We start from the raw sequence: 13,325 nt of genomic DNA, 5'->3' as shown, positions 1-13,325 counted from the left end.
AACTTCACGCCAAGAAGTCCACAGAGGGCTCTCCAGAACCTTGAGGTAAACTGAACCCCCCGATCAGACACAATATGCTGCGGCAAGCCGTGCAGGCGGAAGATGTGTTGAATAAATAACTTGGCCAACTGAGGAGCAGAAGGAAGACCAGTCAGAGGAACGAAGTGGGTCATCTTCGAAAATCGGTCCACCACCACCCAGACAGCACTGCATCCAGCAGAGAGAGGCAGGTCCGTGATAAAGTCCATAGCTATATGCTGCCAGGGAGCATTGGGCACAGGCAATGGCTGGAGCAGACCAGCAGGTCTGGAGTGGGTGGCCTTGTTGGCTGCACATACAGCACAGGAAGAAACAAAGTCCACAATATCCTTGGGCAGTGTGGGCCACCAGAAATGACGAGCAATCAAATCCCAGGTCTTACATAACCCCGCGTGACCTGCCAGTCTAGAGGAGTGTCCCCAGCGGAGGATTCTTCCACAATCAGCCAGGCGCACAAAAGTTTTCCCTGGAGGAATGTCCCCAATTTGCAGGGGATTGACCGAGACAATGCAAGATGGATCAATAATGTTCTGTGGACTCTCTACGGTGTCTTCTGTCTCAAAAGACCTGGACAAGGCATCGGCCCTCACATTCTGGTCGGCTGAGCGATAATGAAGCTCAAACTGAAACCTTGGAAAGAACAGTGACCACCTGGCCTGACGAGGGTTCAGCCTTTGGGCCGTCTGGAGGTAGGTCAGATTCTTGTGGTCTGTAAAAATCAAGATCGGATGAGCTGCGCCCTCCAGCAGATGTCTCCACACCTCCAGAGCCAATTTGATGGCCAGCAACTCCCGATCCCCAATCGAGTAGTTGCGTTCCGCGGAAGATAAGAGCTTGAAAAAGTATCCACATACCCTTGACTTGCCCTTGGGACCTCTTTGGAACAGGAGTGCACCAGCACCGACAGAGGACGCGTCCACCTCCAACGAGAACTGCAGAGACATCCAGATGATGGAGGATAGAGGCTGACGTGAAGGCACTCTTCAGGCTATTGAATGCGGACTCTGCCTCGGGAGTCCACACCTTGGCGTTCATACCCTTCTTAGTAAGGTTAGAGATAGGAGAAGTCAGTGAGAAGTTCGGAATAAACTGCCTGTAAAAATTAGCAAATCCCAAAAAGTGCTGTATGGCCCTCAAGAATGTCTATAGTTCTATAGGTACCTGTGGCAACGCAGACAGCAGCAGGGCAGGCTCAGCTGGGACTAGGCAGCAGGTAGGCTTCAGGCGAGGTGAAGCAGGTCAGACTTGGATGCAGCACGGCACGACTTTGGCACAGCTCAGTGCTAGACCGGGAATGTATGAAATGCTAGGAACAGGAACAGGGACAGGAACTGGAGCAGGGACTGGAACAGGTAACACGCTAGGAGGCCATCACATAGACAAACTATGGAAAACAACAATGCTCAGGCATAGAACTAGGGGGCTGGATCCCTCTTATAGTCCAGGGTACTCACGGGTCAAAGTTCATCAACGAGGTCTGGTGTGCGTGCTGGCCCTATAAGAGCGGGCACGAGAGTGCGCGCGCACCATACGGTATCAGGCTGAGGTGAGCGTCTCCTGAGGAGGAGGTTGGGGCCAGCGCTTGCCGACTCGTGGCTGCGGCTGTCAGGGGGAGGTTGGAGCTGACGGCCTGCAGCCACGAACATTATAGGTATAAACTTGGGAAAAACTTTGGGAGTAGTGGGCAATTAATGGTCTTATTTTATAGAGCCTATCAAAATTTGGGTCCTGTGGGGGTGGGCAGTGACTATTGTCATTGTAATGCAGGAACTTTAGGATGGCTTTGAATCGCATCCTTGTCATTACTGTGTGGTAAAGGGGGGTGTTATATAAAATATCAGGGAACCAATAGTCTCTAATACTGGGCTTTTTTACGAGACCAAAGCTTAAAAATAAGCCCCAAAACTTCCGCAATTCCACTGCGTTTGTGGGGGTCCAATTTTGGCCTCTCCCATAAAAATAGTCGGGGTTCTGGGAAATAAACTGTTTCAGATAGATGTTGGTCTGCTGGACCATTAAATCTAAAAGGGCGTCCGAAAAAAAAACTTTTAAATAATCAATGGGACTGAAACCCGTAGTGTCAATTTGAATGCCTGAGGGGGCTGTAAATTCAGGCACCTGGGGGGTATAATTATCCGCAGCTTCCCATGTCAGCTCAGGCAGAGCAGGACCTACGGCTCTTCTGCGCTGACGGGGGGATGCAGACTCAGAGTCACTGGATATAGATGAAGATGAAAGCACGAACTGCGCTTCATCTTCACTTGCAGTGTCCGTATCGGAACACATCATTTTATATGCTTCCTCGGCTGTGAAGACTCTTTTGGCCATATTGAATAATTTCGTTCAGCTACGAACAGATTTTTTTGTATCTTTTTTTTAAACAAAAAATAAACAGCGCTACAGCCAACTGGGGAATGAGAACAGACCGGCTACCAGCGACCCTGCTGTATTCAATGAGTAAGGGTACCCTACCTACCAGGGGAAAAACTAAATGAGATGTGCCATTGCTACATAAAAGGGAACTCGGGCAGTGGGCAATCCAGGGACACAGCAGGGTGATGGCGACCGGGTACTGCGACAGGTGATAGCTGGGCAAAGATCACAGCACGGCAGAGGGACACTGTGGGTGACTGAAATTATATATTTGATAACCAGTGGGCACCAAAGGGGGTGATCACTGGCCAGAGGGCACAAAAGGGGCAGATCGCTGTGATTTGGGTTTTTTATAACTCTTTTATACTGTCTTTTCACTGGCTTCTGACTCTGACAAGCTCTCTGACAGAAATGAGCTTGTCAGAGCCGGAGATGCCGGCAAAACAAGCCTCCTGCGCTGTGATTGGCCAGTCAGTACTGACTGGCCAATCACAGAGCTTGCCGGCATGGGACCATTCTGATTGATCCTGTGCCGCGAGTCCTGCTCGGCAACGGTCTATGACAGTTGCGATCAGGACGCTGTCACCGAGTCTATTGACATGGCGACAGTTTAAAGCTTGGGCGTAACTGTACGTCCTATTGCGGGAAATCACTTTGATTCTGGAATGGTAATGATCCCCACTTACCTGTTGAAGAAACTCCCACATTGAACTTCAACCCTGACAGTTTAACCCGGGTGTGAACCGAATGATACGGCTATTTAAGATGCACTATGTCTAAAATTTATATGCCTGACGAAGATCTCAGCACGAGGTTGAAACGCGTTGCAGCAGTCATTTTTTTATTGTTTTTTATCATGTTGTCCAATAAAGTGTTTAATATATACGATGGGTCCGTGGTAATCACCGCACCAGCTACACAGGAGCGCCCGACACGAGGAGCATTTTTGTCCAGTTTCCCAATCTTGATTCTGGACGCACAGTCACACCCAATCGCGGGAAGGTGTTAATAGAGCTTGCTGATGTGCTTGACTGTTGCTCCCTTAATTTAACTCTTTGAGGGAAAAATATCTACCTTGGAGGTACAAAATTGCAAAAATGGTGACATATATATGGTTTAACCCCTTCCCGACATTTGACGTATCCATACGCCAAAGTAGGGTAGGGGGGAAGTATGGAACGGGCTCTCAGAGGGAACTCGCTCCATACGATGTGGGTGTCGGCTGTATGTTACACCCGACAATTCAGAGTAACGAGCGGGATCCCGCTCGAGCGCGATCCTGTTCGTTTAACTCGTTAAATGCAACTGTCAGTAGCGACCGTAGCATTTAAATTGTTAGAAAGAGGGGGCAACCCCCTCTAGCAGCTCGTCGCGCCCCCCGCAACGCAATTGCGGGATGGCGATGGTTGCCTGGGGGCCTAATGAAGGCTCCCAGGTTCGCCATCTTTGGATCACGATATACTGCAATACATTAGTATTGCAGTATATAGTGCAAGCGATCTAACGATCGCTGGTTGTAGTCCCCTAGGGGGACTAATAAAAAAAAACAAAAAACTAAAAATTAGTAAAATAAAGTTGTTTTTTTTATGAGCATAGTAAACAAATAAATAAAAAAACATAATTGGTATCGCCACATCCGTAAAAGTCTGAACTATTACAATATATCATTATTTAACCCGCACGGTGTACGCCGTAAAAAAAAGTAAACCGCCAGAATAAATTTTTTGGTCACCTCATCTACACCTAAAAAATTAAATAATAGTGACCAAAACGTCGCATGTACACCAAGATGGTAGCATTAAAAACTACAGCTTATCCCACAAAAAATAAACCCTCATACCACTTAAATCGACGGAAAAATAAAAAAGTTACGGCTCTCAGATTTTGGCGACACAAAATAAATTTTCTTTTTTACACTTATGCTGGATTCACACGAGGTCATTACGTACGTAATTGACGGACGTATTTCGGCTGCAAGTCCCGGACCGAACACAGTGCAGGGAGCCGGGCTCCTAGCATCATACTTATGTACGATGCTAGGAGTCCCTGCCTCGCTGCCGGACAACTGTCCCGTACTGAAAACATGATTACAGTACGGGACAGTTGTCCTGCAGCCAGGCAGGAACTCCTAGCATCATACATAACTGATGCTAGGAGCCCACTCCCTGCACTGTGTTCGGTCCGGGACTTGCGGCCAAAATACGTCCGTCAATTACGGATGTAATGACCTCATGTGAATCCAGCCTTGGGTTTTTACTTGTAAAAGTAGCAAAATATAGAAAAAACTATATATATTTGGTATCACCATAATCGTATTGACCCACAGAATAAAGGTAACATGTTTTAATTGCACAGTGAAATCCGTAAAAACGAAGCGCAAAAAACAATGGAGGAATCGCTGTTTTTTTTCATTTTCTACCTCACAATTTTTTTTCCCGTTTCCCAGTACATTATGTGGCACAATAAATGGTGCTACGAAAAACTACAACTCGTCCCGCAAAAATCATGGCTTTTGGAAGGTGGGGAGGAAAAAACGAAAATGAAAATCTGAAAAATGGCTGCGGCGGGATGGGGTTAAACACAAAATATTTTCTTATATGATTAAGTCCCCATAATCATAAGGGGGGAAAAAAGGGAACAATAAAATTCTAGGCCAAATACTTTAAAGGAATTTGTTCCCTCAAAACAGCCGATTGGCAGCTATGAAGGATAAGCGGTACACGAGCGCCGCTGATCCTTCACAGCTTAATTTTTTTTTAATTAACTTTTGTTTTTATTTAATAAAATTGTATAATGTACTTTATTTTTCACATCATTTTTTTATTTTATTAACACTAATTCACTGGGGGCTGCCATGTTTTATTTAATCTCTGTATGTGTCTCTTAACAACACATACACAGATGGAATATGGCAGCTACAGGGCATAGGACATAACGAACGGGTGCCGTTCGTTAAATCCTCTGCCATCAAGCTCTGCACTGCGCAGGCACAGTTCAGAGCGACCCAGCATAGGAGTAGGCGGAAAGCCGGCGCCATATTGGAGAAGACCAGCTGCAGGTAAGGCATGTATATGAGTGCGCGTGCGGGGGGAGGGGGTGTGTGTGTGTGTGTGTGTGTCACAGCTGCATGTTTGGGGGGGGGGGGTTGTGTGTGGGGGAGGTGCTCGCCGCTGTTCCTTCAAAGCAGCTGATTGGCGGTTGACATGTGTGCCGCGGATCCTTCACAGCCGCTTAGCGGTTTAAAAGGATCAAAAACAGACAACTGCCATTACTAAGGTAATAAAGTATTAAAAAACATAGATATAACTCTCGTTTTAATTGCAGTGAATTCCGTAAAAACGACATGCAAAAAACAATGGAGGAATTGTTTTTTTTCATTTTCTACCCCACAAATAATTTTTTCCCTGTTTCCTAGTAAATTATATGGCACAATAAATGGTGCTACGAAAAACTACAACTCTTCCCTCAAAAATCAAGCCCTCATAGTACTATATCGATGGAAAAATAAAGACGTTATGGCTTTTGGAAGGTGGGGAGGATAAAACGAAAATGAAAATCTGAAAAAAGGCTGCGGCGGGAAGGGGTTAAGGAATCATTGAAGGCTTTGTTGATAATGGAGTTGAGATCTTTGGTAATGTTGGGAGTCGGGTTTGAACAAAGGGCCTTGTAGTAATTGGAGTCGGAAGCAATATTATGGGCTTTCCGTAATCCTCAATATTTTGGATTACAGTTCCCCCACCCTTAGCAGCTCGGGTGATTTCTTTAATTTTCTTTGAGAGATTTAATAGCTTCTTTTTTCTTTAAGTTGTCCTACGTTTATACAAGCATTTTTCCACTGTTATAAAATCATTGGCCACAAGATGATGAAATGTGGCTATCAACCGGATAAAATTTGGAGGGCATCCTGAGTTCAGTATGTGTGTATGTCAGTGTTGTTTACAATGTAGGGGCTTGCCGATGTAGGAGGTTTTGTTTTGGTGCTAGAAATTCTAAAATGTCTGTCAAGGGTTAATTTTCTGGTGAACCGGTGGCGATCCAGAAAAAGATTGAACCCATTCGGTCCTGTTGTGGGGCAAAAAGAAAGCCCTTTTTGTAGGAGAGATAATTTGAAGGGGGTTAATTTGTAGTGGGACAAATTAAAGATCTGTATGGGTGGGTCACTGGTTGGGATGGACATTATTCTTTTTGCCTCCTCGGCATCCTCTGCGAAGTTTTTCCTTTTTTTGTCGTTGTTGGGTTTCAATACTGGGAATAATTCTTCATAGTTTTAGGTGCTGGAGGGTGGTGGTCTAAGGGTGCCTCTAAAAATGGAACCGCAGGGGTAAAAAATGGTACTGAGGCAGTGTGTCCTGCTGCAGTGTTATCAATGATGAGAGGAGAAATGGGTGGGAGATGTTGAAATGATGGAATTGGGGAATTATTAGTAGCTACAAACAAACTCATGTGTAGTAAAGATGGATAGGTTAGATGGGGAGGGTGCGGAGGTGGGATCTGGTAGGTGGCAATCAGACTTGATATTAGTTTTTTTTTTCATAGTTTGGGTGATGTGTAATTCTGATCTTGAACCGTGTGTTCTGGGATGGCTATTGTCATGGCCTGGGGATTTGGCTTTGTTTATATTTGCTATTGAGGTAACTTAATTTTTTATTTTTATTTGCAACACATACCCTTTAAGGATTAATGCACTGTGTAATCTAATGTAAGGCCTAAGCACCTGACACAGGTTCTCTCTTTTGTGTCCTTTGAATTCCTGTGTCATGCAAAGGGTATATGTTATGCCAGGAGAGTTTCTTTAAGTGAAAGGTAAGAATCTTATTAATTAAGGCTAATAAAAGTTCATCTATCCTTTTATAAGCTTGCCGGTTTTTTTTCTGCAAGGGAAAAATAAAACGCACAACATGAAATTTTTTTCGGAAAAAAAATCATGTGTTACAGAGAGGAATCTTTGAAAACACATGATTTCGATGAGAAAAACACCACAGATAGTAAAATACACTTGAAAAATAAATTATATATATATATATATATATATAAAATAAAAAAAATAAAATCTAGATTTTTTTCTTGCCAAAAAAGGACCACACAAAAGTGTGTGAAGATAGCCTATTACAGTCTGTTGAGATACAAAACCTGAGCACAGCTCAATGGAACATTTCTTGCACTCTGTTAACCCGTTATTGTTTCATAATAAATTATGAACGCTCTTCAGATAGATGTGCATTTTATGAAAAAAAAAAATAATATATATATATATATATATATATAGGTAAATATATATATATATTCCTTTTTTTACAGAGATCTGGCAAAGCTCCATCCAACTTTCAAGCAAGTTCAAAATAAAAACGCAATAAAAAAAAAACCAGATTGAAAATGTTGGTAGTAATATGCCAAGATATTCTGTTTTAATTAAGTCAAACAGAAACAGGTCAAAAACATTAACAATTCCAACATTGGTTGAAACATGAAAATAATAGAATAGTGGTTATAAAATTATGAGAGATCTTAAGTATTAAGTTTCTTGTAATTTTTTTTTTTAATTTACATATGTAGAGAATTGGAATGAGTTAAACTATTATGCCTGGAAAGAGTAGTTAGGGCAAATGAGAAAGTGTAATAGCAGTAGATTTACTTAATTAGCGTTTTATATGCCTGTAATAGAATGAAAGCCGATGGTGTAAGATCGAATACATTTTTGCACACCTCTTAATTCTTTTGTCGCATCTTCGGCTATTCCAGGAAGGGAAATCTACGGCAGCTATGAGCTATAACGTATACCAGTTTCTGGTGTAAATGATAGTAAATGTGTGAACCCCCTTCAGCTAAGTCCTGACCAATTTTATAAAAAATATGGCGGCGACAGCAAGACAAAGCTGCAAAATATTTGTGCAAAAAGCTAGTTTTTACGCAAATTGTGACTTTTCTATTTAATTTCCCCTTAAGTGTTTGATTTTACACCTATACCTTGTATAATTAGGTCCCATTTATAATAAGTTCTTAAAATACATTGAAAATGCCAATAGGTCTTCGTTATTTACTATGATGTGATTCTAAACGTTAATGTAGTAAATGACCATCCTGGCAGAGATTCTTTCACATGAAGTTGTATTGCACATTAATACAATAAATGTTACGCTGATTTTATTCCCTTTAACAAATGCATTCACTTCACGATCAGAAATCAGTCCACATCTTATTTCCTTCCATTGAGTACTAGTCAATGTAATTAAACAATAAACAATTTCTGTTCTTAAACAATTGAAGAGCATAAGAATAATGAAGGACTTGTGTTCTTCTCCAAGGAACAAGGAAATCAGGACATCAGTTACAGGTTGAGTCTCCCTCCTTGTACAACACGTCCTTTTGCCTTCCATATATCCTGAGGTAGAGAGAAAATGTAATTCAAAAAAATCCTGGCGTGACAAATTACAGCAACACAGAAGAACGAAGTAAGAGAATTAGAATGTGTTTTGATGGATGGAAGCAGTGAACTGTAGAAATTTGGGGTAAGTTCACATATGGCAGGTTCCGTTAGCATTGCCATTTATTACAATGGCAATTCTTTGGTTTCAGTTGCTTTCCGTTTGTCTCCGTACAATAGGTTACCGTTTTTTTGAACGGAAACAAAAGTGCAGTCCGCAGAACTTTTTTTTCCCATTCAAAAAAACGGAAATCTATTGAACAGAGACAAAAAAGAAATCAACTAAAACCAAAGAATTACCATTGAAATCAATGCTTTCCGTTTAATCCTTTCGATCCCACCCTATATTTACAGTAGTGTGAACTTCGTTTTAGTTGCAAAATGGATCCACCACGGCTCCAGTAAAAACCGGAAGCTGGGACACCGGTGTGAACAAATTGCTGTGAAATATCAAGATCATATACAATGGAATAAATGAAGCATTTATACACATTTTTGTGCTATGCTAAAAGAAGAAGATGGTTGCATTACAATGACACTGCAGTCCAAAAGAAATAAACAAATACATAGTGTATGACAAACGAGAAAAGCTCGTGCTCATATATCAGAAACCAATTCTATGCAGCGCTTCCATAGTGGCAGCTGCAGTCTTGTGAAAATATTCTGTCACAGTGTAGTCCCGAGCAAACAGTTGAGTTTTTTTGTGCTACATTACACTTAGAAAAGTATAAACTCCTTTTAATTAACCCCTTCCCACTTTGGCCACTTTTGACCTTCCTGACAGAGCCTCATTTTTCAAATCTGACATGTTTCACTTTATGTGGTATTAACTTCGGAATGCTTTCATCTATCCAAGCGATTCTGAGATCGTTTTCTCGTGACACATTGGACTTTAAGTTACTGCCAAAATTTGCTCGATATGTTCAGTATTTAATTGTGGAAAAACACCAAAAATGATCGAAAAATTTCCAAAATTTGCATTTTTCTCAATTTAAATGTATCTGCTTGTAAGACAGGCAGTTATACCACACAAAATTTTTGCTAATTAACATCCCCGATATGTCTACTTTAGATTGGCATCGTTTTTTTGAACATCCTTTTATTTTTCTAGGACGTTACAAGGCTTAGAACTTTAGCAGCAATTTCTCACATTTTCAATAAAATTTCAAAAGGTTATTTTTACAGGGGAAATTGGTAGAGTAGACCTCCAATTTATATTATAAGTTGTTAAATTTATCCCTCCATGCTCTGGTGTACACCACCTATTAAATCATGAAAAATGTAGGTATAGGGAGAGAGGAGGAAAGGTAGAGCATGGTGGACAATGTCGCCTTAAATTTTTTATTGATACCGACTAGTGTAGTAGGAGAAGGATTATACTGTGCAATGTCCCCTTTATTGCCACATTGTGTGGTATTTTGATTAAATTATTGCACAGTGTGATTACAGCTTTAAACAAATTCCACTGGGTAGGGAGCTTGTTGGCCCTACTACTCAGGTGGAAATAAACGAGGTGGTGCTGCAAGGGTTATTTTTGTATCTGTAAGATACCTTGCATATGCACACTACAGGAGGTTGTGTTCAAACTCTATGAGCAACTGCTTGATCATTGACTACCTTTTAAGCGTTGCCGCTCCAAACTTTTGGTGAGTAGCAGCGCAAAAGGATTAAAATTTTTGTGTCAATGAACAGTTAATTAGTCTTCAGATTGTGTTGTATTTGTTCTGTTACCAGCGTTGCTGTTCCATTCCTGGCTCAAGCAGCAGCTCTGCCAGCAACGCGGACAGAAAGCAATCTCTCAGTGAGCAGCTAGCTGGTCACAGAGTGCGTTTTGTGTTCTCAGCGTTGCCGCTGCGGTTCTTAATTATGCGGCAATGCAGAGAGACAAACTGCCTGTTGTGTTTTGTTTAGTGTTCTCAGCGTTGCCGTTGCGATACACAATTCGGCGGCAATACAGAGACAACAGCGTACGCTGTGTTTAGGCAAACAGACAGCCTGCCTGTTAGCAGTGAAAACTACTGGTTCGTGCAGTTGTAAGGATTGCTGTCTGTTTCAGAGTATTGGCTGTGAGTGCCCCGACCTCATGGGCACTCAGCAACACACTGGTCAAGTGTCACCACTACGTCCGTTCCCTCAAGTTGTCTGGAGCGGACTTGAATTCGGCAGGATTAGTTAATTATTATTCATGGCTCCAATCTTGCCCTGTGTAATCTGTAATCTTTCCCTACTGTCAGGGTCGGTATGTCCCGACGTACGTTTCACTGAACTGAGTCAGCTTCTTCCGGGGGCTTCAGTTGTGAAGTGGCTTTGAGGGCCTTATATATTAGAAACCCCCAAAAAGTCACCCCATTTTAAAAACGTCACCCCTCAAAGTATTCAAAACAGCATTTAGAAAATGTCTTAATCCTTTAGACATTTCACAGAAATTAAACCAAAGTAGAGGTGAAATGTACAAATTTCAGATTTTTTTGCAGAAATAAATGTTTAATACATTTTTTTTTTTTATAACACAGAAGGTTTTACCAGAGAAACGCCACACCAGCAGTGACTAGCAAGGAGGGAGGTTGTGTGTTTGGGAGCTGCTGAGTGTGTGCTGTGAGTGTGCTGTGTGGACCACACCCGGAATCCAGGGAGTTTCCTTTCTTTCACCAGCCCAGGTTTCTATCACCTGCCTGGGCTAAGGAAGCTTCCCTGAAGGAGGCTCCATTCATACATGGAGCCTCAGACCTCTACCCCCTGGAGCATGCAGGCGGGGGGTAGGGGGTCTTCCCAACCTGCTGGGAGCGTGCAGCCAGCATCAGGGGTGAGAAGGTCATCCCGTGGAAAGATCTGTGCGGCCCCCCCTGATGCTGGGGCTCTGGAAGGAGCCAGGAGGAGAGACATGGCGGATCATCCAGGTGGAGGACCAGAAGGCCCAGCAAGGCAAGTCACCCGACCTGAGGACCAGAGCACGGTAGAGGAATGGGGGCTACTGCGGTCGGGAGAGTCGGTGGAAACCTTCAGCTCCCGCCTAGCTGCCCGGCTAGAAGAATACCGGGACCTCGGTAAGTCCCTGCGGCGGCTGCGGGAAGATCTGGCGGTCGCCAGGGGACGAGCAGCAAAAACATCAGGCTCCAAGAGGTCCCGGTATAGTCTCCAGGTAAAAGAAATCCTGGAGGAAGTCAAGGCGGTGGAGGAAAGGCGATCGGAGATCGTGGCTGGTGGGGGAGCCTTCGGGGAGAAGCTGGAAAATGATGAGAGGTTTTCCCTGATGGCGTCCCCCACACAAGGTAACAAAACCCCCTGGAAAGGGGAAGGAAAAACCAAAAATAGAGAGACTGATAAAAATGCAGTGATGGTGGAGGATTTGAAAACGGAGGCCGCAGCAAAGGCCACAGGAATGGAGGCCAGGGAAGTGGAGGCTGGAGAGGTCGTGGAGATGGAGGAAAGTGTGGAGGCCCCGGAGGCGGGCTCAGACGCCCCCTGGGAAAGCAGCAATGGAGAGGCAAATGTGGAACTTTCCTGTAACCAATCTGTGGAGAACTTTGAATCTAACAGTGAGCACCCCCCGGGGTTGCTCACACAAATACGGCAGCAGGAGTCCCCAGTGTCTATGCAGAATTTTTCGTTTGGAGCAGATTTGCCGCCAGAGGAGGAAAAAAGGAAGAAAAAGTTATGGAAGATGAGGAAGAAGGCAAAGGCGAAGACAGGTGGAGTAACCTATAAGTATTCCTACCTGTCTTCCTTGCGTTCCGGACCGGGTGAGAGCTCAGTTCGGGATGCAAACCCCGCAAATCCCCCAGCTCCGGCCTCTGCAGTGGGGTCGTGGCGGGTATGTGGGCAGAAAGACATGGTGCTGGTTTTGAGCAATGTGGCCAAGGTGGCACCAGACGCCGTCTCCTGCAAAGGAGGTGGTGTCGATGGCCACGTGGCGCTAGGGGGCGTGTCCCCGTGTCCGGCGGATGGGGAACCTCAGAAGCCGGTCTCTGGCGCAAGCCGGAGGCCGGGGGACGGGGGGAACCGGAAACCGGATGTGGCGCCGGAAAACCGGAAGTCCGCTGGTCATGTGACTCGGCCGGCGGACGCACCAGAAAGTGTTGCGGAAGCGAGTGGTGGCGGTAGGAGAGGCTCCGGCACTGCTGGCCATCCCCCGACGGGAGGGGGGGTTGGTTTGGTGCCGGGAGCGGCTCTAGCGGTGCCTGCGGCCCCTCCATCTGCATCGCCGCAAGGCGGTGGGAGGGGTTTAGCGGGCACGGGGGGTGACAGCACCCCTCCTCCCGAACATTGTATTGGTGGCGCAGCAGATATGGAGGTCGGTGAAGCGGAGGGTGCTGAGGGATTGCCGCCTGAGATATCCGGCGGCACCCCAGAAGTAGCGGCACCTGATGATGTGGAGACCCCAAAAACGACAAAAACAACTTATAAAAAGCCCATCGACAAGAGGAAGAACTCTGTAACCAGCCTGGCCGGTATGAAAGTTGTGGAGAGGAATGTAAGTGAAAATGTAAATATT

The 13,325-nt window shown here is 44.3% G+C and overlaps 1 protein-coding gene across 2 annotated transcripts in view; it reads right to left on the bottom strand.

Moving 5' to 3' along the window:
- Window positions 1–8,500: 8,500 nt before the first annotated feature.
- LOC142749413 (phytanoyl-CoA dioxygenase, peroxisomal-like) overlaps window positions 8,501–13,325 on the bottom strand; it is a 59,148-nt gene continuing 54,323 nt past the window's right edge. For both annotated transcript variants that reach the window (XM_075857403.1, XM_075857402.1), the window contains one exon: window positions 8,501–8,791. In XM_075857403.1, coding sequence (XP_075713518.1) covers window positions 8,738–8,791 — 54 coding nt within the window. In that variant the 3' untranslated portion in view covers window positions 8,501–8,737. The remainder of the gene's footprint in view (window positions 8,792–13,325) is intronic.

The sequence above is a fragment of the Rhinoderma darwinii genome, chromosome 3, assembly GCF_050947455.1.
Source record: "Rhinoderma darwinii isolate aRhiDar2 chromosome 3, aRhiDar2.hap1, whole genome shotgun sequence".
NCBI lineage: Eukaryota > Metazoa > Chordata > Amphibia > Anura > Rhinodermatidae > Rhinoderma > Rhinoderma darwinii.
The sequence above is the reverse complement of the archived record's forward strand: the minus strand, read 5'-3'. Positions and strand labels throughout refer to the sequence as shown.